Source organism: Amia ocellicauda, chromosome 23 (genome assembly GCF_036373705.1).
Source record: "Amia ocellicauda isolate fAmiCal2 chromosome 23, fAmiCal2.hap1, whole genome shotgun sequence".
NCBI classification, from domain to species: domain Eukaryota; kingdom Metazoa; phylum Chordata; class Actinopteri; order Amiiformes; family Amiidae; genus Amia; species Amia ocellicauda.
In genome coordinates, this window is record NC_089872.1 from 1,947,252 (window position 1) to 1,970,000 (window position 22,749).

At 36.1% G+C, this 22,749-nt stretch overlaps 1 protein-coding gene across 5 annotated transcripts in view; it reads left to right on the plus strand.

Annotated features, from left to right (window-relative positions):
• Positions 1 to 22,749, plus strand: part of klc1b (kinesin light chain 1b) — an 86,978-nt gene that overhangs the window by 36,419 nt on the left and 27,810 nt on the right. For 2 of the 5 annotated variants that reach the window (XM_066697097.1, XM_066697098.1), the window contains exons 8-13: positions 3,292 to 3,465; positions 4,195 to 4,294; positions 6,700 to 6,752; positions 7,008 to 7,075; positions 7,658 to 7,766; positions 9,676 to 9,834. In XM_066697097.1, the coding sequence (XP_066553194.1) occupies positions 3,292 to 3,465; positions 4,195 to 4,294; positions 6,700 to 6,752; positions 7,008 to 7,075; positions 7,658 to 7,766; positions 9,676 to 9,834 (663 nt within the window). Of the gene's footprint in view, positions 1 to 3,291; positions 3,466 to 4,194; positions 4,295 to 6,699; positions 6,753 to 7,007; positions 7,076 to 7,657; positions 7,767 to 9,675; positions 9,835 to 19,319 lie in introns of all 5 variants that reach the window. The other 3 variants (XM_066697100.1, XM_066697101.1, XM_066697099.1) reach the window with 3 other exon arrangements.

Genomic DNA, 22,749 nt, shown 5'->3' on the forward strand with positions numbered 1-22,749 from the left:
ATGGCGCCTCCACCCACTTGTGATACAGCCGGTGGAGCCGGAGCCAGTTCAGCAGGGTGGACGTGGATCTCTTTGCCTCGGCAGAGTCCACACACTGCCCTCTATGGTTCTCCATCCAGGACCACTCAGGAACCCTAGGGATCGACATGCTAGCGCACACCTGACCGCGCTGTCTCCTTTACACGTTCCCACCGTTCCCCCTTCTCCTTGTGGTCTCATGAATGCAATTATCTAATCAACCAATCACATGGCAGTTGCTTCAATGCATTTAGGGGTGTGGTCCTGGTCAAGACAATCTCCTGAACTCCAAACTGCATGTCTGAATGGGAAAGAAAGGTGATTTAAGCAATTTTGAGCGTGGCATGGTTGTTGGTGCCAGACAGGCCGGTCTGAGTATTTCACAATCTGCTCAGTTACTGGGATTTTCACGCACAACCATTTCTAGGGTTTACAAAGAATGGTGTGAAAAGGGAAAAACATCCAGTATGCGGCAGTCCTGTGGGCGAAAATGCCTTGTTGATGCTAGAGGTCAGAGGAGAATGGGCCGACTGATTCAAGCTGATAGAAGAGCAACTTTGACTGAAATAACCACTCGTTACAACCGAGGTATGCAGCAAAGCATTTGTGAAGCCACAACACATACAACCTTGAGGCGGATGGGCTACCAACAGCAGAAGACCCCACCGGGTACCACTCATCTCCACTACAAATAGGAAAAAGAGGTTACAATTTGCACAAGCTCACCAAAATTGGACAGTTGAAGACTGGAAAAATGTTGCCTGGTCTGATGAGTCTCGATTTCTGTTGAGACATTCAGATGGTAGAGTCAGAATTTGGCGTAAACAGAATGAGAACATGGATCCATCATGCCTTGTTACCACTGTGCAGGCTGGTGGTGGTGGTGTAATGGTGTGGAGGATGTTTTCTTGGCACACTTTAGGCCTCTTAGTGCCAATTGGGCATCGTTTAAATGCCACGGCCTACCTGAGCATTGTTTCTGACCATGTTCATCCCTTTATGACCACCATGTACCCATCCTCTGATGGCTACTTCCAGCAGGATAATGCACCATGTCACAAAGGTGGAATCATTTCAAATTGGTTTCTTGAACATGACAATGAGTTCATGTTACTAAACTGGCCCCCACAGTCACCAGATCTCAACCCAATAGAGCATCTTTGGGATGTGGTGGAATGGGAGCTTTGTGCCCTGTATGTGCATCCCACAAATCTCCATCAACTGCAAGATACTATCCTATCAATATGGGCCAACATTTCTAAAGAATGCTTTCAGCACCTTGTTGAATCAATGCCACATAGAATTAAGGCAGTTCTGAAGGCGAAAGGGGGTCAAACACAGTATTAGTATAGTGTTCCTAATAATCCTTTAGGTGAGTGTATATGTGTGTGTGTATATATATATATATATATATATATATATATATATATATATATATATATATATATATATATAGATTATGGCCTCGCTCCTAGTGCCCCCTAGTGGTGCACCTTGGGGCAGGCTGCCTTATCAGCTTGCTGCCTCCTCCCTTGCGACAGTTTTGTTATACAGTAACCCCTCCCCTTTGGGCAGTGCTTTAAACATAATGATAGGTTGTGAATGCAACCCAGGTTATCTGAAAAAGGAAGCACTGCCCAAGGGTTGCAAGGTCGTACGGGAGTCCTGCTCACAGCAAAAGAGGATGAACCTGCGCTGAGGTCACGTTTTATAGAACAGGAAATGGGAAGGGACCTGTTCTGAGTGACGAGCACAGGGGCCAATGGCAGCTTTGATAGTGACGTTTTCAATCGGGTTCCTTGGGAAGTGCGCAGAAACTCCTCCCCCTTGGGCAGTGCTTCCTTTTTCAGATAACCGGGGTTCATTCGCAACCTATAGTTCGTGACAACGTCTTTTCAAAGTTCGAATACTTGTAATAATATGGTGATTTTGCCATATTATTGTGCCAACAGCCAAATAATTTCAATTTCCAATCCAGTTCCATAATATAACTTGATTAGAGCTATAATTTGATTTTAAAGAAGCCCCAGTTAATATTAAGTTGGAATATCAGAAATTGACTTTAATCTCAGAAGTTGATTCTGACTTTTTTCTCAGAATATAACCCGCCTGCCCCCTCATTGAGAGAGAAAAATCTAAAAAAAGACTCCCTACATATACACTGTTAACACATACATAAAACACTGTTTGTATGAAGATATGTTATAAACATGTATATGTATATGTTGAGTGCCTTGCAAAAGTATTCAGACCCTCACAGTTTTCACATTATCTTGCTTTAAAGCTTCCAATCATGAGAACCTACTCCACACATTCAAAACAAAAACAAAAGAAAGTAGTACATACATTTTTAATATGAAATAAAAATGGAAGTCATGATTGCATAAGAATTCAAACCCTTGTATGCAAACTTAAATTAATTCAGGTGCACAAAATGAGCTTAATGGACCACACAATAAGTTGAATGGCCTTTGTCTGTGTGCAGTTTCAGAATAAAAGTCTCTGTGAGATTCATTGGTCAGGTAGTGAATTTCAAGCAAAGACTCAACCATGAAGACCAAGGAGCTTTCAAAGCAAGTCCGAGATAAAATCATTGAAAAGCACAGGTTCGGAGAATGGCAAAATAAATATTGTCTTTGAATATTCCTGTAAGCACAGTCTACTTCCAAGATATGGAAGGTGCATTGTAGCACCCAGACACCGCCTAGATCAGGCCTTTCCTCCAAATTGAGCAGCCAAGCTGAAGAGGAATGCCACTGTAAAGCCAACAATGAAAGAGCAAAATCTGCGTCACTAAACAATATCCAGAACACTTCACAAAACTTGCCTTTATGGCAGGGTGGCAAGAAGGAAGGCATTACTGAAAATAAGCCATTTCAAAGCCCACATTGACTAAAGACTTAAAACTGGGGTGACAATTCACCTTTCAGCAGGACAATTATCCAAAGCTATACTGGAGTGGCTGAAGAATAAGAATGTGAATGTCTGAATGGCAGAGTCAAAATTCTGACTTGAATCCTATGGAGAATCTTTGGAAAGCCTTGAAAACTACTGTCCTTAAGTAATGCCGATACAACTTGAAAGAGCTTGAGCAAATCTGCCAAAAATAATGTGCCCAAATTGCACCATGCCACTGTGCAAAGTTGATATAGACTTACCCAAAAATACTTGCAGCTGTAATTGCTGCCAAAGGTTCTTCCACAAATTGAGTTGACCAGATGAATACTGAATAAGTATGCAATCACTGTCATGCTTTCCTGTTTTCCTATTCAGGTTCTTGGGAAGGATCACCCAGATGTGGCCAAGCAGCTGAATAACTTGGCGCTGCTGTGCCAAAACCAGGGCAAGTACGAGGAGGTGGAATATTACTACTGCCGTGCCCTGGAGATCTACGAGTGCAGGCTGGGGCCTGATGATCCCAACGTTGCTAAGACAAAGAACAACCTGGTGAGCGCCAGGCCTAAGGGATTTGGTTATACATTTGTCTATATATTCTGAAGAATACTTCCACTACAAATGCCATTTTTTTTTTTGCTGTGATATAAAATCTTATCCACTTTTCAAGGCAGAATAAAATGCTAGTTCAGGTAAATGTTCCACCCCCCCTCAATATACAACATTTTTTTAATATTTCCCTTTTCCTGTGAAATTGCTGTGTGGCAAATGGGACCATTTTACTGCATATCACATCTCCATCTCACAGAGTTTGCAGTTGTTGTTTTTTTTCTTTCAATGCACAGAGATTTTGCTCATGAATCTTATTTGCACAGATTGATGTCCCAGGCTATTGCTTTGTTTGGGTTTTCTTTTTCATATCTTATTTACAGCCCTTCTAAGATAAATTATTACTAATCTTCCAGAACTGCAAGAGGAAATAGGGTATTCCGTCTCTTACGTGCATGACCTTGAATTAAATTTACTTAAAAAAAAAAAAAACACACACTGAACACTTTTTCCCTATATTAATCTATTTGACAGTGCTGACAAATTGACAAATTTAAATGGTTTAAAAACAAATGTTAAGCCTTTTCCGGAACTACCACACACTCAAGTAATGTCTTCCTATATTCAGTATTACCTTGTTATATTGAAAGTGGATTTAAAACATACTTTTTGCTGGTATGGTTGAAATGTTCTTTTCAAACCAAACTATTTGTTGGATTTGTGTGTTACTAGGCTTCCTGCTACCTAAAACAAGGGAAGTATAAGGAAGCAGAGATCCTGTACAAGGAGATTCTCACCCGAGCCCATGAGAAAGAGTTTGGATCAGTGGATGGTAAGTATTGTGAGATTTGTCATGTTACAATTTCAGCAAATATCGGAGTGTTTGTGTTGGTTTGTTTTTTGTAAGACTCACAATGCAAGCTTTCCAGAGTTTTATTCCTTCCACTTTTTTTTTTTTTTTTTCTTAAAAAAATGTGAATATCATTAGGCAATTTTAATGTGATTTTATTATACAGAGGTGCATTTCACAGCACATAATGTGGCTTAACCAATAAAGAAGATGGTGGTGGTTCAATTCAGGTATAGAACATTCCGAATTATAAGATTCATGCTTTTGGGCATGGTTTTCTTGTTAAGTAAGATTGTTTCTTGTTTTGAACCAGCAAGTGGCTCTGCAGCACAACAGAGGAACACTACAGTTAAAAACAGTGAAGCATTGGTGAAGTGACGCATGCCAACATTGCATGCTGTCCATTCTTGGAAGAGTTAACAGAATTACCCAGCGAAGTTACTAAACCAAGAACTACAGAAGAGCAAGCCCGACGAAATAAAAGATTTTGCCTCTTCTGAACTGAGACGGTCTTTATATATATATATATATATATATATATATATATATATATATATATATATATATATATATATATATATATATATATATATATATATATATATATATATATATATATATATATATATATAAAATAAAAAAATGCATTCATCATAAACCATTTTATTCCAGAGCAGAACTCCCCCTTTCTGAGTTTCTACTTTAAAAAAATGAAAAATAAAAAAAAATAAATGAAACTGACCAAAAATGTAAAGCAAGAGTCAACAGATCTGTTTATAGAAAATGGCAAAAAGCCATTTCAGAAACTGTTTCAAACATGTTTTATTCTCAGTGAGATGAGGAGAAAATGCAACAATGTCCTTGCATCTTCAGAAATTTTGCATTTACTTTCTTTAATCCAAAAGCAATAAACTTGAATGTGTAAGCTGCATAATAGAATGTGTCAAGAATCTTTTTATTGGCAACATTAAGTTTAGACTGTGCTTTTCTGTTTCATTACACAAGTGCACCACTTCATTCCTGTTGTTTGATGTAAGCCTTACAATAGACCTGTAAGATTACAGTTTTGTTGCATCCTTTGAGGTGACAGCTATATGAATACATTTAGAGGATACACTTTTTAAATCCTTTGAAACTTTGAATCCCTTTGCAGAAAGATCTGTACATTAGATTTTTTTTTTTCTGTTTTCGTTACACTAAATTCAATATTTTCAGTATTTTCAAATTAAAACATCTTTTCAGATTGGTCTTCTTTATTTTTCTATTTTGTCTGTACTTAGCATGTTTTAGCTTTCTCAACAATTCAGGTTAATTTAATAAGTATGTTGGGTTCTATTGGATATTTAGGTTTATTATTACATTAAACGGTCTTGCTGTAAGCAATGCTGCTTTTCATATATTTTACTTGTGTCAATTAATATGTAAGTCAAGTTTGTGTGATTTTTCTTTTAAAAGCATATTGTATTTCTGATCATTAGTGTACATAAAAATGTATGCATGCTTAGATGTTTAATAAGTAATTATATATAAACAACAACATGCATCTAAGGTTAATTTTGTCAATATTGTTGCCATGCATTTCAGCTGTAATGTAAATTGCAATACCATTTTTATGGTAGGTTTCATATCCTTAAATAAAATACTGATGCAGCAATGATTTCGTATCGTAAATGCTGTGAATGGCAATGGCTTTGTCTGTTCATCTGGGGTTAAAGGTAGTAAAGTTTCTTATGGCAATTTTTCATAGTGATACTGTGATTTCTGTGTGTTTATATCTATTATGTTATGCTTGGATTTGAGTGTGTGGATGTGTGTATGGGGGTGGTTAAATTTTAATTCCTAAAAAAGTGGATTGGTACTTAATCCTCATTAATTATTCCATGAAAATGGAAGCAGACACTTTTTTTAGATAAATATACATTTAGAACAAAATTCTGTATTAAATATAATGCAATAATTATAAACTGAAGTAAACAAGTAAATAAAACTGTCAGTTTTACTGTCCAAAATAATTTACTTCTGTTTTTCCACAAGATTATTTTTTCTATAATGTCAAGTATATTGTTCTTAGTATTGACACTAAGTGTGTTCACTTCAATTTCTAGCTATCCTGAGGATGTATGAAAATTGCAGCAAAATCCATCATGATTAATTGAATAACAATTACAATTCATACACAATTGTGTTTGAAACCATGATTATTAATTAATTTGTGAGCAACAGAGTTTGTAAAATATAAAATAAATAGTTTCACAAGTCCACAGTTGGTACATTTACCATAAAACACCCTTAAGTTCACCAGTTTATCACTGATTTAGCAAGTCTTTAACACTGACATTTTAATGCCATTGTGTACAGTACACTTGTTCTCTCTGTTTGTTTTGCAGCTGAAAACAAGCCAATCTGGATGCATGCAGAGGAGAGGGAAGAGATGAGCAAAGTAAGGGAAAACACATCAAAGAGATCAATCAGATCTCACTCTTTTTAAATTTAATATTTAAAAAAATATTTATAGCAACCACTTTTATTTGTTCATGTGTGCAAGTCATTTTTACGATTTTGAGCAAATTGACAGTGTTATAGGCATGTGAGTTGCAGGTCTTTGCAGTGAACCTGGCAAGAGAAGGTGTCCCTGACATGATTCTGTCACCCGCCCCCACCCCCACCCCCACCCCGCTGTCTGGTATTCCTACAGGGCAAACACAGAGACAGTGCTCCCTATGCTGAGTACGGGGGCTGGTACAAGGCCTGCAAAGTGAACAGGTAAGCAATCATGCCAGAAACACTTAGATTAGACCTGGGACCTGAAGTAATCTTTGTGCAAAACATATCTTCCTTTAATACTTTTGCACAGAAAATTATGCCCTGTAACCTTTCATAAATAGATTAATAATCTGTTAAAGGTTCTGTCATGCAAAGGTCACCAATTATAAAATAAAGACAATATAAAAACATGAAGTGGTACAAACTTACAGCACAAGGTACAGCACTGTTATAAAGTAATATAATATGATTACTTATAATCTACTTTCCCAGTGTGGCCAGCTCTTTACTGGAGAAAACAGTTTAGTGGTTGCAAAGTAGAGAGATGAGTCTGAAAATTACAGTTTTCTGGAAAGGCTATAAAATGTCCTGGTGCACCTTCCCCAAACAATATAGTGGATATATAGGCATATTAGCTTTGATTTCATGTCTTTTTTTTTATACAACATATTTCATTTTAAATTAAAATAATTAATACAAATATTTGTTTTGTCAGCATTGTTTGTGTCTCTGCCTGCTTATTCTGTGCAGTGCAGAGATTGAGATATATAATCAATGTATGTGCATGTGTGTGGTCTGCAGCCCCACTGTGAACACTACTCTGAGGAACCTGGGAGCTCTGTATCGCCGGCAGGGCAAACTGGAGGCTGCAGAGACATTAGAGGAGTGTGCATTGAGATCCCGGAAACAGGTGAACTCCCTCTCTCATTTTCTCATTGTCTTCCACCTCCAGAGTCTCCAATACAGCACTATCACACTCGGTGGCATATTAGGTGGTGGGGGGTGTTTGGTCACGGGGGCATGGCAATTTTGAAAAAATGTGCTCATATACCATACCAGTAACGACAGCAACAGGGGATTGATCATTCAGTGTGCTAAAACTACTCAAAACATATCTGTGCTCCACTATGTCAGAAGAAGGGCCGGCTGCACCTGTACATAAGGACCTCAAACAAATTGATGAAGATGTTATTGATGAATTCTGGTGTCACAACAGGAGACTTGCATTCACATAGAAACTCCTCCATAAGTTGAGGAAACAGCTAATTTCCAATGAAGAAGCATATTTCTAGCAGGCGCACATGTCGAAAGTTGTGCATCCTCTCCCGTTTCAATTACAGAGCTCCACCGAAATACATCTCTGTGATTGACAAGCACCAGAACCCGCATCTACTTTGCCTGCATAATGTCGGTTGATTTGTGATTTTTAGCCGATGTGTCCTATAGTGATGTGTGGTTGTGAAGCAGAGTTATGTTTGACTCAAAATCTGCCTGATTTCATGGAGATTTTGAGAAAGTTTTGTGACTCTTAAATGACTCGGAATCATGCATTTCAGGTATTTAATTTTCAATATTTGGAATCCTGGCCACACCACTGATCACACTAAGTTTTGTATGAAGAATTAAGTGGTCTGAAGAAAAAATATTAAAGCTAACCACTCTGTATTCCTTATTAATATTAGCATTACTTTTTGTTATAGTTTTTGCTTTATTGGGTTCAGGAGATTGATGGTTAACAATTAAGAGACCACTATCTGTTTCTCTGCACATAAACTATGTACTCAAAGTTAAAATGGACTGTTGGACTGTTGGACTGCACTGAATGAGACCACTTCAGAAATTTTATACTTTTTGCAATTATTTATCATTAAAAGTCAAACTGCAGAGAATGATGAAGCATGATGCTTTACATGTTTTTGGCAAGAGTAATACCCATAGTCATCTTACTTTTAAGAAATATATATATATATATATTATAGCAGATGTATATATATATATATTATAGCAGATGTATATATATTATAGCAGATGTATTTGTGTGTGTGTAGAGTAAGCACTTTTTGCATCAGATAATCTCATATTGCCTTTCTCTCTTTCTGGCTCGCCTGGAATCCAGAGTACCACAGTAAGTCGCTTTGTATCCATAGACACTCTGCACACTCTGTGAACAAATTCACACAAACAAAAGCATTTTACATTAAGACCACAGTATAATTAATGTGGGATATTACCATCTGAGGACTAGAGTTTGATGCCAAAGGTTGATGCCTCCAGACTACCCCTACAAGATTAAGCACTTGGTACCAATAACTATTCAGGCTTTTTTTATTATTAAAAGTGACAATAGAATTATGATCTAGAAAGCTCCAATCAAGTTAATGGTTATTAATTATTATTGGTATTCAATAATTAAGGGTAAATACAGTTGTGCAACTTAACAGGGTAATGGGTTGTGACTGGGGTTCTCTTAATAGAACACACTGTTATTGCTGGAACGGTGTATGGCATGTTTTACTTTTGTCTGTTGTCTGTAATATTCAGCGTGATTATGGTACTTCACTGTAAATGGCATTCACTGTAATGGGACATGCAGTGATGTCCTTGAAGTCTTTGTTTCACTGTATGAATAATAATTAATATAAACGTCACCATCAATCTCTAATTTGTAAACACTGGCGATACATGTTACTTATTGATCAATGAAGAATGTCACTTATAAACAATGTGCTGTGAAGGTATATGGTTCTTGAAGTGCAGGTGTGCTTACATGAGAGAGGTACTGAGCCTGAGTACTGTCTGGGTGTCTCTCTCTCTGCCAGGGCATCGACCCCATCAACCAGACGCGGGTGGTGGAGATCCTGAAGGATGGCGATGGCTCCGAGCGCAGGAGGAGCCGGGACAGCCTGGGGGGCAGCGTCAAGTATGAGAGCGGTTCTGAAGGCGGGGAGGAAGTGAGTATGGGAGTAGAATGGAATGGGGTGAGTACAATTCCACTTCACTGTAATCCAAGACCAGTCAAGCAGACTGGAGGACATTGCAGCTCTGTAAGACCAGGCTGGTGTACTGCTCTCCCACTGTTGAAATTATTAAAGACATCCATTTTGGGATTATAACTATAGATTTGGCTAGAATGAATGGCTGAATTAAGACATTTATTTCCCCTAAATAGGAATCTAATTATAAAACACTCTTAAATTAGCACCCTGAAAGATCAGTGTGAGACTATGCAATTTCATTGTTTTCTTATTATAAATAAAACAGAGATCACTGTGTTATTAAACTCTTATTGTTCTTTGCTGTATTGTGCATAGCAAAGGATCAGTAGACCACATTAATTAGGAACATGTTACACTGGAATAACTGATAAAACCCTAAGAGACTTGGATGATTTTGTTTTTTCATTCTTTTATGGAAGTTAAATATAGTTTTAGGGTTAATTGAATTAAAAGTAGAGTTGTCAACAAGGAAATGTAGTTATAAAGGAATGTACCTAGTTTTTGCCTGTATAATAATGCAGTGCAAATATCAGGTGTATAATTTTGTTTATAAAATGTATAAAGCTTAGTGTCCCTGATATACAAAACTAATATAGAGAGAAAACAACCAATTTTAAACCAACATATGTAAATTGAACCGCAGCACCATATAATAATACTAATAACAAATAATAATAACAAGTAGGAAAAGAATAATAAACTAAATAACAAACAGAACTAACTAGAAAACACAATGACATTAACAGAAAATGAAAACAAACAAAAAATGCAACAACATTAACAGAAAACACAATGGGTCAATTGCAACAAACTTTCAGAGCTACCTACACTGCATGTGAGCAAAGGGGAAAATGTAAATCCACACTAGACAAAAAACACACAAAATATGGAAATACATGCATAACCCTTCCCATGCATTCCTATTGGATATACTATAACTAGATACCGTCAATATTAGGCTATGTTCCTTCTTTAATACTTCATTCACGTTGAAAGTACTACATTTATTGTTGCTGCTTTAAAATTATCATTATATTGTTCAGCAGTACATAATCAAATTATGAGTAGCAGTATAAGTAGTAGTAGTAGAATTATGTCATCATTGTTTAGCAATAAATCCATATTAGTGTTATTATTTATACTTTGTTGCTGCTTATCACTATATAATAACCATATTATAGTTATAGTTATTGTAGTTATACTTTTATAGTAGTGTTCTATAGATCGATATTTATACTTAATCATCATAGAATGTTAGCTAAAAGCTAAAATACTCCATATCAGAGCTCTGATTACCTTAGCAAAGATTATACCAAGTGCGATGCCATGAAAAATGTTATAAATTATCATTTTATCCCATGTGGCGTGAAATTAAATGAAATAAGCACTGCTTTTCATTGATACAGACTGAAAGTTAGTGAACACATTGGCAGTGTTATTTGTAGTACATTTATATTTATGTATGTATGTGTGTGTGTATGCATTTGTGTGTGCATTCTAGAAATATTAAGCTGTATTGTCCAATATTAGACTTTCAAATGTGCTCCATCAGTACCATATTAACATTCTAAGTCTATAGAAGGAGTTACACTATAGTCCTGTGCTGTAGTATTCTCTAGAGCACAGCAGCTGTTACTTTGTGTTCTCTGCAATAGAGAACATTAATAGTTTACATTTACAGAACTGGGGAATTATTTCTGCAGCCACATTAATTGGAAGTGCTCCTTACTAGTTTAGAATGGAGCTCCATACTACACACAGGATCATCCATAGTGAGTATGCTGCTTTCAGTTGGTTGCAATTGGCCCAATGACATTAAATCTAATCCTGAAAGGGTACTGTGTTGTGTATATTTTTAAAATTCACCCCATGTATTCCTTCTGTATATAAATATGGCTGAAGGAGGTTATGTGTCATTATATTAATGGAGTGTGAATTAATAATAAAGTAATTACATTTTTCACTGTATAAATACTTGGGATAAGTGACTGTGGAAATAATCATAGCAAAGAATCTGTCTGATTCTCTTCACACAGCACCACAGGTTTGTTTCTCCAATCAGTGAGCTTCATCCCCTTTGCTCACATACTTTTTTCTGGTTTTGAGCCAGTGTCATGTTTTCTCTTAGCTTTTATTTTATGAATAATATTTTTCTGTTTTTCAAATGTATGACTGTAGTTTTTGTTGTTTTTCTATTTCTTCTTTATGTTGTTAATGCTGTTAATTGTTTGATTTTGCACTTCTTGATCTGCATTTCAAACACGGGGGATCATTCTCAGCAGTACACCACCCTAGTCTTTCGATCTTCAGTGTCCTTCAAAAGCTTTCTGAGCAAAGATTTACAATATTCAGTGCTGATTGTATGTCCTGGCATCCACTTACTGTTTTTTTTATTACCTGTTTAGCTACTGGCTATCTTTTGTTTTCTCATTTTTATAATTTTGCTTGTTGTGATACCAAATAGCTTTATTGGGGTTTCTGATGGCTTTTTAGCAGGAAGAGAAAAAAACATTGTGTCAGACAGTACTTTCAGTTGTGCATCTTGGAAATAAGTCTACAGAGCTTCCCTTTGCAGTGTAGATTTATGTTTTTTTTTGTTTTGTTAAATTGATCTTTGTTTTCTGTTATCCCCTGTAATCTGTGTTTAACTCGGAGGAAGTCAGTCACTATTAAATTATCAGTCTGTTACTAAGAACATTTGAAAGAGGCACTGTTTAAAAAAACCTGGAGACCTGCTTTTGAATTAGGGCCTTGGTTGCAACAAGCTGACTTGACAAGCATTTTAGAAGTTGAGCCTAGAAGGGCTCTGCAATAGCCATGTTTGACCTTTTCCCAAGATGCACTCCAGCTCTAGTTCATCTCCCCAATCCCCTCACCAGAGCATGTGCTGCCCTGCTGTGTTTTAATTACTTTATTTTATAATGCTTGCACAATCCAAGTGTGATGTTTAAGTGTATGCCTTATATCACCATTAACCCTCACTCCTTGCTGCTATTTATTTACTGCATAAAGCTCTTATTTTATTAAACCTTTCTGGTAATGCTCCTCTTCAATGGCACCTGCTGTAGCCTACGGCTGACATTTATAACTCTATCCTTACAACAATCCGGTGCATTCTGTGGTCTTGAGTAGTTACCCTCATATGATAAAGCATGTAACAGTTCCTTTGTAAAAATAATTATTGTTGAGCTGGTTCTGGTATTTTTCATTGTTCTTTAATTTAACACAATACAAAGAAGCAATACATAAGAGATAAGATTCACAAGTGTGTGTTACCAATATAGAAATGTAAAGGTTAACAATCACATACAGAATTGCATTGAATTTCTTGTCAATTTCAATATCTGTTCAGTAATATTTGTTGTCACATTATTAAATACTGATGCCCTGTAAGGTAGGATATAAAGGAATAGTGTTTCTGAAAATAAATAGATATTTTTCTGGTGTGCATAATAAATGACCAAGTGTTGTGTGGAACTTGTAATGATTTTCTGCAAGTGTCATCTATATTCTGTGGCATAATCATGCATGTACACACTCCTGAGGCAAGCTGTGAAGGGCTCAGTGTGCTGTACTTCAACCTTACGTATTTGACCTTAAATACTAGAATCGTTCATCAGCCATCCATTTTTATTTTTATTTTTTGTATGGTCACTGACAGGCTTTTTTTGAGTGCCAGATATATTCAATTTCAGTTACTGTGGCCAAAGCTAATTATTTAGCATGTCATCTTGGTCTCGTATGCGAATCTCAATCAATAGTATAGTAGTGTGCAGTAATAATGGTAGTAATATTAACTGTAAGCAGAAATATTAATTAAACTGTTTCAACACTAAAGTGTAACACATTAATATGAATAAATTCAGTGGTATTCGCCTTTAAGTGCAAGAAGGATAATTAACAACTTAATATATAAGGTGGATAAAGTGATCTTTGGTGGGTACTGGGTAATATTTTATACTATAAAACAACATGTTAAATCAACTTACTGGCACATCTATTCGAAGTCTGAATAGGGTCTCGCTGTCTTGGCAATGGCGTGTGCGGTTCGGAAAAGGATGGTCATCTTCTTAGCGGTAGCGTCAGACAGTTTTGTGAGGGTCTTTACTGATGGGGTAGCCTGTAGGGGCAGAGACTGTGCCCTGGCGACTGACGTGCAATCACGGTGACATTGTGAGCTCTCGTGAAATAATATATTCTCCAGTTTCATGGTTGTAGTGCCAACAACGAAGGAATTGCCTCTGTGCTGTGTGTGTCGACACACACTGCAAAACATAACCCCCTCCTTAAACTCCAGCCATGTTCTTGGAACTCCTTCATTGTATTGCCATGTTTCAGAGAAGTTCCTCATTATTTTCGGTGGATGAGATGACGAGGGGGCACTTGCATTTGCCATGGTAGGAGTGGTCTCCTCGGCCTGAACGTTTTTGTTTTTCTTTGTTGGGGCTCCACTCCCACAATAAACCTCCACATGATGGCTGGGTTAGCTTAAACTGCCAACAAGTAGGCCTACCTCAGGTTTTAGATACTGTATCACAAATAAAATGGTGTTTGATGACTGACGCAATTAACTTTACGTACTAAGCACGAGCACGACACATGCAGTGTGGCAGATCCAGCAGATTTGAAGTGACTGCAAACCAGCAGCTTTCTCTAGCGCATGTAGGAAATTATTTTTTTCTACCCGCCAGTGTGGCATGTAGTCTCCATAATTTACTTGCCAAGGACAAAATGTACCCGCATTTGGCGACTGTCGAGTGCTAATTTTGGATCCTGAATGTAACCCTTATCTAAAAGCCTCAAAAGCTTTAGGTAATGCCGTTTGAATCAGTGTCAAGTCATCAACCATAGAAAGCTCTAGGAAATAGGAAACTTGTTCAATTGGGCAACCTAGGGTAAGGGTAGGAAGCTATTCAGAATAGGACACAGTTCTCAATACAAGAACACACTCCTGTCATGTCTGGTATTATTGTTTACTTTGGAACAGATCATAAGGCATGAAACAGACCAATAAAGTAAAGAATTTGTTGTAATGATGGTGTTTGGTTAGATATCTGTAGTGCTAAATCCCTGAAACGCATCAAATTGTAGCTATAACTATATATATATGAGAAATATTCTTGGATAACACTTCCAAAATAAACTTGACTTATAGTGCTGTTTATTGTAGTACATCAGCATTGATGATTTTATAATGAATTATCACAGGGAAAACTTGTATTTAGAAAAGGAAGAGCATAGTATCCCTAGTAGGATATGTTTCAGTAATGTTTCTTAATTATAAACTGATAGTTAAAGACAGTTGAAAATTACATCTCATCACTTTGGAACTTTGTAAAGCATGTAAGGTAACCCGAGTCATGTAAATCTGTCCTCTTTCTTAAAGATTACTACATAATAATCTTGAAAATATCACCTGCTCTCCAAGCTTTCCTAATGAACTGTGCTACGGTAGTTGATTTTCAGTATTTTAGAAGTACAATTGTACGATTGCTTTACTTTGGATGTCAGTAGAAGAGCTGCCTAATCCCATTCACATCCTGAAACCTGACCTTCTGTAACTCCTGCACTCACTGTGCATTTGGTTTTAAACAGCAATTATTTTAAATTAATGCATCAATCAATCAATAAACAAACACCACCTATATCTGTACATTTTACAAAATCAAACCTATGTTATAGGTACAGTAAATATTTAATTTTTTGGCAGATCTGATACTTAGTTGTGTAGTTATGAGAACCCTCCATAGTTTGATCTTTATTTTTGATGTATTTTGTTGTGGATTCCTTAAGCTTACAGTTGCTAATATTAACTACAGCTGTGGAATACACTGCAAGAGCTTTGACTGGCTTTCAAATCTGTAACTGATTTGAATAAGAGTTCCATTAATGCAGAGACAAGAAAATAAGTGCAAATGGTTAAAAACATTGTATTGATATTTGCCACCATGAAAATGCATGTGTGTGTGCATGTGCGCGCATATACATCATCTAACAAGTGTGCATGTATTGAATAATCCCTGTGCCTCCCTCTTTGTTTTTTGTTTTTTGCATTTTCCTTGTTTGTGCTGTTAACCTTTTGTGATAATTTTATGTGGCCATGACAACCAATCAGCCCTTCAATCAAACTTGGTGTGTTCTTAACGTGGATTGTACTCCCTCTCTTTATTGTCCTTGTGTCCAGCTGGAAGGGCTGATGTGGGGTGGGGGTGGGATCTGTTCATAATGGGCTCAACAATCTGTTGTTTTTTGTTTTCTTTTTGTTGCTCTGGAAAAAAAAAAAAAAGAGAAAATTTAGTCCTAGCTTTAGAAATCAGTCATCTTACAGATAATGCACTTAACATGACTATATGAAAATATAGCTCAAACAAAGCTGTGAGTAACTTCCTTAGACATGTACCCCTGTGTATAATTAGACGCACCTTCAAAAGTTTGTCATACTGGTCTTCAAAAATAGAAACATATATGCACACACAACACAATGCCTTGCAAGAGTATTCACCCCTTGCAAAGTTCTTTACTTTATTGCCACTTTAGTTTTCAATCATGAAAATTTCAAATAAGACTCTATTTAGAATTTACGCAATTCACTCTAAATTAATGAAGCAAAAAAAAACATGTTAAGGATTTTTAAGGATGCTACTCATCAACAGGGACTGGGAAGCTATTTAGGGGATTGAGGGGAAAACATTGCACAGTACAGGCCACTGCTAGAGGAAAATCTGCTTGAGTCAGCCAATAATCAATACTGGGTTAAAGAAATAAATCCCATTTCAGCCAAACATTAACAGTACATGTATGGTTAATTTTGGTGGTTGTTGCATATCTAGAACTGGGTCAGTTTGTGGATGACGGTTGACTTCACCTGCATTGCAGAATAAGCAAACTTACTACTGACTGGGTAGGATGTGCTGAGTACAGTACTGCCCCTTCATGACACAGTTTCCTGACTCATCACAGTCCTACAACACAGACGCTTTGAAAATATCAGACACTCACTGCGGAGTCTGTTAATCTTACTGTGTGTGCACATAGCCAGATCTCCAGTCATCAGGAATATAACAAAATTGATCACTTATTTCAAATTGACTATCATGACAATTGTGCATATTTGCTAAAATATTGAATATGCATGGTTCTGTTTTATTTTGGTTTTCCAATGATTGAATGTATTGGAGTTTTCATAAATAGTCAAAATATGACAAATCTAGGTTAATATCTAAATAGGAGGCTAAGAAGAGAGAGAGCATTCCAAGGTGCACACAGACAATTAATTTGCTTGTGAACAGCCTGTTAATTCACAATAACCTGAGGAAACACAATCATGTGTTGTAGATCTCATTGCACATTGTGAACAGGTTCACTGTACAGTGGGCTCAGACACCATGGAGACCATTGTTGGGAGTCAAAAACAAATTAATTTATTGAAAAACACTCTGTTGGAGGAAGGGCAGAGGGGTCTTTTTTCCTGACAAAAGTAGAAAGAAAACACAAACAAGCAATATTAAGACCTCCTCCAAAACAAAATTAACCTTTCAGCCTTTCAAGCTGATAGAGGTTGTTGTAGGAGCTCTGTTCATCATCTTAATAACAAAAACTAAGTATTTCTGTTCTGTTCTGTCCAGTACAACAACCAAATACAAAGGAAGTAGCAGGCATAGACCTTAGGGCCCTGTTCGTCATGGCTGGCTAACTGAGTTAATTTGCTTAATCACTTAATCTGCTGCAGCTCCACTCCAATCAATTTAAGGGTTGTGTTGCCATACCCCAAACACTCCTGCTTGCTACAACATATAAACAGACATGTGACATGTTCTGTTTTTCCCTCTTTTTATGTAATATTTTTTTCCAGTGCTGCAAAAGTATAGAGAAAAAAAACAATCTAGATTATAAGCATTAATTTGCTATTTTTAATGTATTGTTTATTTAGTTAATGGTTGGTTTAGAAAAGGTCTTTTGATGAACACAATCAATTTTCCTTATAAGATTTTTGCTGCCCCTTACAAACTGAATTTGGAAACTAAACAAAATTAAAACTGCTTTCTAGTTCCTTACAGTTATTAGAATCTTAGGTAAGCATAGGTAAAGTAGAAACCTAAAACACAGGAATCATATTTGCAGAATAATCGCGAAGATTAGATGGTGGGTTCCACCCTAGCACAATTATTCTCTTCTCAGTGGTGGCCCAGAGTTTATCATTCAGGAATGAGTGTGCTTGACCTTTCTAAACCCAGCTGCTGTATTTTTCCATAGGTCAAAGCATTCAGATAGATGGATAGATTTAGAAGGGACAGAAAAGAGCATTCTGAACTATTGGAGAGCCTAGGAGTAAATTGGTCTTAAATTAATAGAAACAGTCTCTATTGCACTATAGCATATTTCTAAACTGTAATTCTGAGCATAAGAATTTGAGCAATTTCTCATGCATACTGAAAGATAATTGTTTTTTTTTTAATACTTTTATTTGACACAAGAAAATCTTAAGAAGGCATTATGTTTTTTAGGTGCTTTACAGAATAAAATAAAATACACTGAGAATATTAAAAGCTGCAAATTGAAAGATAGGTTTGAGGAGAGGGTGATCAGCCTTATATTTTGAGCTAGGATTGGATTTAGAAGTAATCTGTGTCACAGTATTATAGCAGGAAGACATTGTTTGCAGTAGGTGTATAAATTCCAAATTGCCCGGGTATTCAACGATCCAAAGGGCAGCAAAAATCTGCACAAATTGTGAGGCATTGTTCCCCAGCCTGCAACTCAGCCTTGTACATATCAAGATACACAGATATTGCCAAGACCTGCCTACAATGAAATTAAATTAATATGAATACTACTGAACTCAGGACAATGTGATTTGGCAAGAATTAAGTATACCTATGTCATCTTTTATCACACTTGTTCTCATCAAAATTAATGATAAGGCAACTAAAAAGTCAATTTCAGAATTCTAAGCCATTTGTAGCTTGTGTTGGTATCAACCAGAGCTATTCATGAAAATCACTCTGAAGTAAATGGTCGAACCATCTGATAGAAGAACTACATACAACAGAATATACATTACATCATGCCCAACTTTAACCTGCTAATACAATTTCTAAATAAGCTGTGAAAAAATTGTTTACACCATAATATTGAATAATTTGAATTATACAAACTAATATCAGGGTAAATCTTTACACCAAGAACAGTGCACATTCTATTAAAAGCTTGCCTGAAATATTTTGTTTTGACTGACTAACACTTAAAATTAAGTCTATCTAGGAGTCTATCTTGCTATGTAGCAATAATACTTGCAATCAAATCTTCAAAACCCTTTTTAATTTAATTTGACTGTAGTTGATGTGTAGTTAATTTTTTGTACATATCTTCCTTGATCACCTCCTAAGAGATTCTATCAGTGTCTGATAAGGTGCCTTAATCTTTTCTGTGGTTTTGTTTTGTTTTTCTTGTCTTTCTCTCTGCATTAGGCTTAAACCATCAAGAATTTCCTCCACCCCTCTCCCCCTACCAAACAAATAGCAAATCAAAAGGATGTCTGTGTTGTTCCTTCTGGCTTTTTCCTCCCAACCGAAACCTTCCTCTACCATTCCTGGTGTCTTCGGCAAGACCGCTCTTCATTGCTACTTCAAACTCTTAACAACGAATGATGGGATATGCTTCTCTTCTGTCTCTCTTTTTCTTGTCTTTCTATCTGCCGCCACCCCCCACCCCCCTTTCCACCTTCTTTTCCCTCTCTCTTGTTCTATCCGCCTTTGTCATTCTGCAGTAAAATATTTATCAACCAAGCTGTAATGTTGTTCGGAGAACGATGCTCTGTGCCATCGAAGATGGAATATTATAATTGCAAATTAAATTAAAGGCTTTGGTAGAATGACGAGGTGTTAGAATTTTTTGTTTTATTGATTTAAGCTTCAATTTTGTGTAACTCTAACTGCTATTCTCCATGATTTACCATACTGTTTTATCTATGTAACTTCTTAGTTTCATTGAAAGTAAATTGAGACACCTGTTATGGTAACAATTTTCCAAATACAAATACTCACCTTTGTGTTGAAAATATTTGCTATAGGAAGAGGAAGATAATAACTTTGTATTATTGTTATTATTTACTTTATAATTTAAAGCAACAAGATTCTATTTTCATAAGTTACTTCAGTGAACAGGAATTAACAAACATGTTTATCATTTGTTTATTTTCTTTATTTTCAGTATCTACTGTTTTTGTTACAAAACACTAGGCACGCTCTGTAGTTTACCTGATCTTCCTGTCAGAAGAAACTTAAGGGGTACTTGTCACAAGCCTGCAGGCTCAAACCACATCTGGTTTCAAATTAGTTTATCAGTTGTGGTTATTGTGTTATGATGGAGAGCACACAGCAGGTAGTAGTTCGACTTTGAACAAAACCTTGTCTTCAGAAAGATTTTTATATTCCTTTGTTACTCAGCATTTATTTTATATTCTGTGTAATTTAATGTGCATAGTATTTTTTATGTTCTCAGTGTCTCCTTATCAATAGCAAAGAAAGAAAATGCAATTGTGGATTTACCCCTCTCTTTTTATAGGCTGTGAGATTGTGCTAGGGTGAGTTATCCCTCTTATAGCTCATCTTCAAATCTGTTATTCTTCCAACAAACAAATTGCCCTTTAGGGGTTGAACTGAAAAGCAAAGCAAAGTTTTTTTTGTTTTTTCCTAAATATATTTAAGCAAGATTAAAATGCAGAGAATTACTGCTTGACTTGTAGAAGATGCTCACTAAGACAAACCTGTTGTAAAATAAATTCCTCCCTTTTTATAGATTTTTGACCCAAGCTTTCTTGCCTGCATTAACTCAAAAACTGTCTAAATGCTGAAAATAATAAAATTAAAGAATGGCCTGTCATCAACAGAAACAAAAGCACTGACATTCTCATACTTTTTAACAATCATGTTAATTTGTGCTGTGCAGTTGTTTAAAAAGGGAATGTTGTAGTGTGAGGAATTGAATGTCCAGGCATCCTGTGCAAAATCATTTTCTCCAAATGGTCTTTGTGTAATTGGCATTGTAGACTGCATCTTAGCCACTAGAGGGAGACTTGAATTGAATTATACTAGAAATCTTTACCAAGGGAAAGAAAAAAATCTTTGGATATCTACTTTTTCTATCAAAGAGGTCATTTCCACAGGAGAAAATGTAATTGTATTTTAGAAACATTTGTTTTACAGGGCAAGATAATTAATGCTCACTGGCTCATTTAAAAATACCATTTCAGATGTTTCAAAAGGTATAAGTGTTTGTGGTTGTGCCACCAGACACAAGCTCTTTATAAGGGCACCTTTGTAGTTCTCACTTCATATCACTTTATCTCGAATACAGTAATGTGTATTTATTATGGGTCATCCATTTTAAGTGTTAAATTAACTGAATGTAATATTATTTGAATGGTTATTCATTAGCTTGATGTATTTATACATTTAACATCTCTAACACTTCACAATAATGGTCAAGGCATTGTTTTCACCTGTTTTCTTTTCCATGACAACAGTTAGCACTCTTTCTCAGAAGAAAGATAAAAAAATGATTTACTAATGCAGCTGTTACTAGTGAAGTGATAATCTTTTGAGCTGTTATTAAAATTCCATTTTCTTTTATCAAAAAAATCTATAGTTGTAGTATTGCACATTTTGACTGTTTTGCATTATGATGAATGTTACTTTTATCATTGTTGACATTCTTAATAAAATCTTTCCTTTGTGAAGTTGTTACTTTTTTATTATTATATATAAACTCTGAGGTGGTACTAAAATAAAGTATTCTCTTAAGTCTTTTTTGACTGTGAACCAGATGGCTAACCGACTAAAGATCACTGTAGAGCATGCCAGTCATTTGTCAGGGAGAAGTCCGCCTCTGTACTGTCAGAACACGCGATGAGCATTTTACTGCTTTCAAACACCCATATCTTTGCCTATGTCCTTCCAATCTCACATCTGCTCCATTTCACTGTGACCTGTAGTCAAGTCTGTGGAGGTGAAAATGCATTTTCAGACCAGTAAGAGTTCAAATTAAAAAGGTTATTAGGTTCAGAGCAATGACAAAATCTTAACAGACACTAATTGATGATGATTATGACCGCATGCTTAAGAGCCCTTGGAAATGTTCAGCAAATGTTTTAATAAAATTGTTGAAATGCCTTTTTCTTTAGTGCCTTATGCTTTGATATGTTCTCTTCAAATTTATAGGATTACTTTTTATTTTTTCCCTTTTGCACTTTTTGATTGTGCTAAGAGGTGCAACTTTTAGGGTTTGCAAATAATGTTACATGCATTCCAAAATAAACAGCTACTTCTTGGCCAGACAGCCTTATATAAACCAAGAAAATACATTGTCTGCCTAACAGTGATGTGCAGTGATGTGATTTGAGTTTTAACTGTTTGGTTGGCAGAAGAGCAGTATTGTATGAGATCTAAATTTAGATGTTGCGCAGCTTTCATAGTCAAATATTGCCATTTCTGACATGTGAGAGTGAAAATATCTTTCCAGTTGCAGTGCTAACCATTACAAATCAGGGCTACATCTTGGCAGGAGCAACTGACACAGAACAAGCATTTACTCTAATAAATTGTGATTAATTTACTCATCACTGCATTAACACCTGGAAGATGGTTGTTTTTTTAGAGTGTCCCACTGAATGTGTGTACAGGTGTTGCTGGGTGGTAAGGCCTGTTTTGGCAGATTTTAATCACGGTTCCTTTATAAACATGTCATTCTTTTTGTCTGTTCAGCTACCATGACATTGCTCTGATCTGCACAGGTAAATTTAAAATTCAAGGCTCAGCAGAATTCTGTAGTAATTTAAGTTTGACTTGCTAGAGTAGGGTGCTTTGGAGTGCTCTCGAGGATTGGTGGCAGCAGTGATTT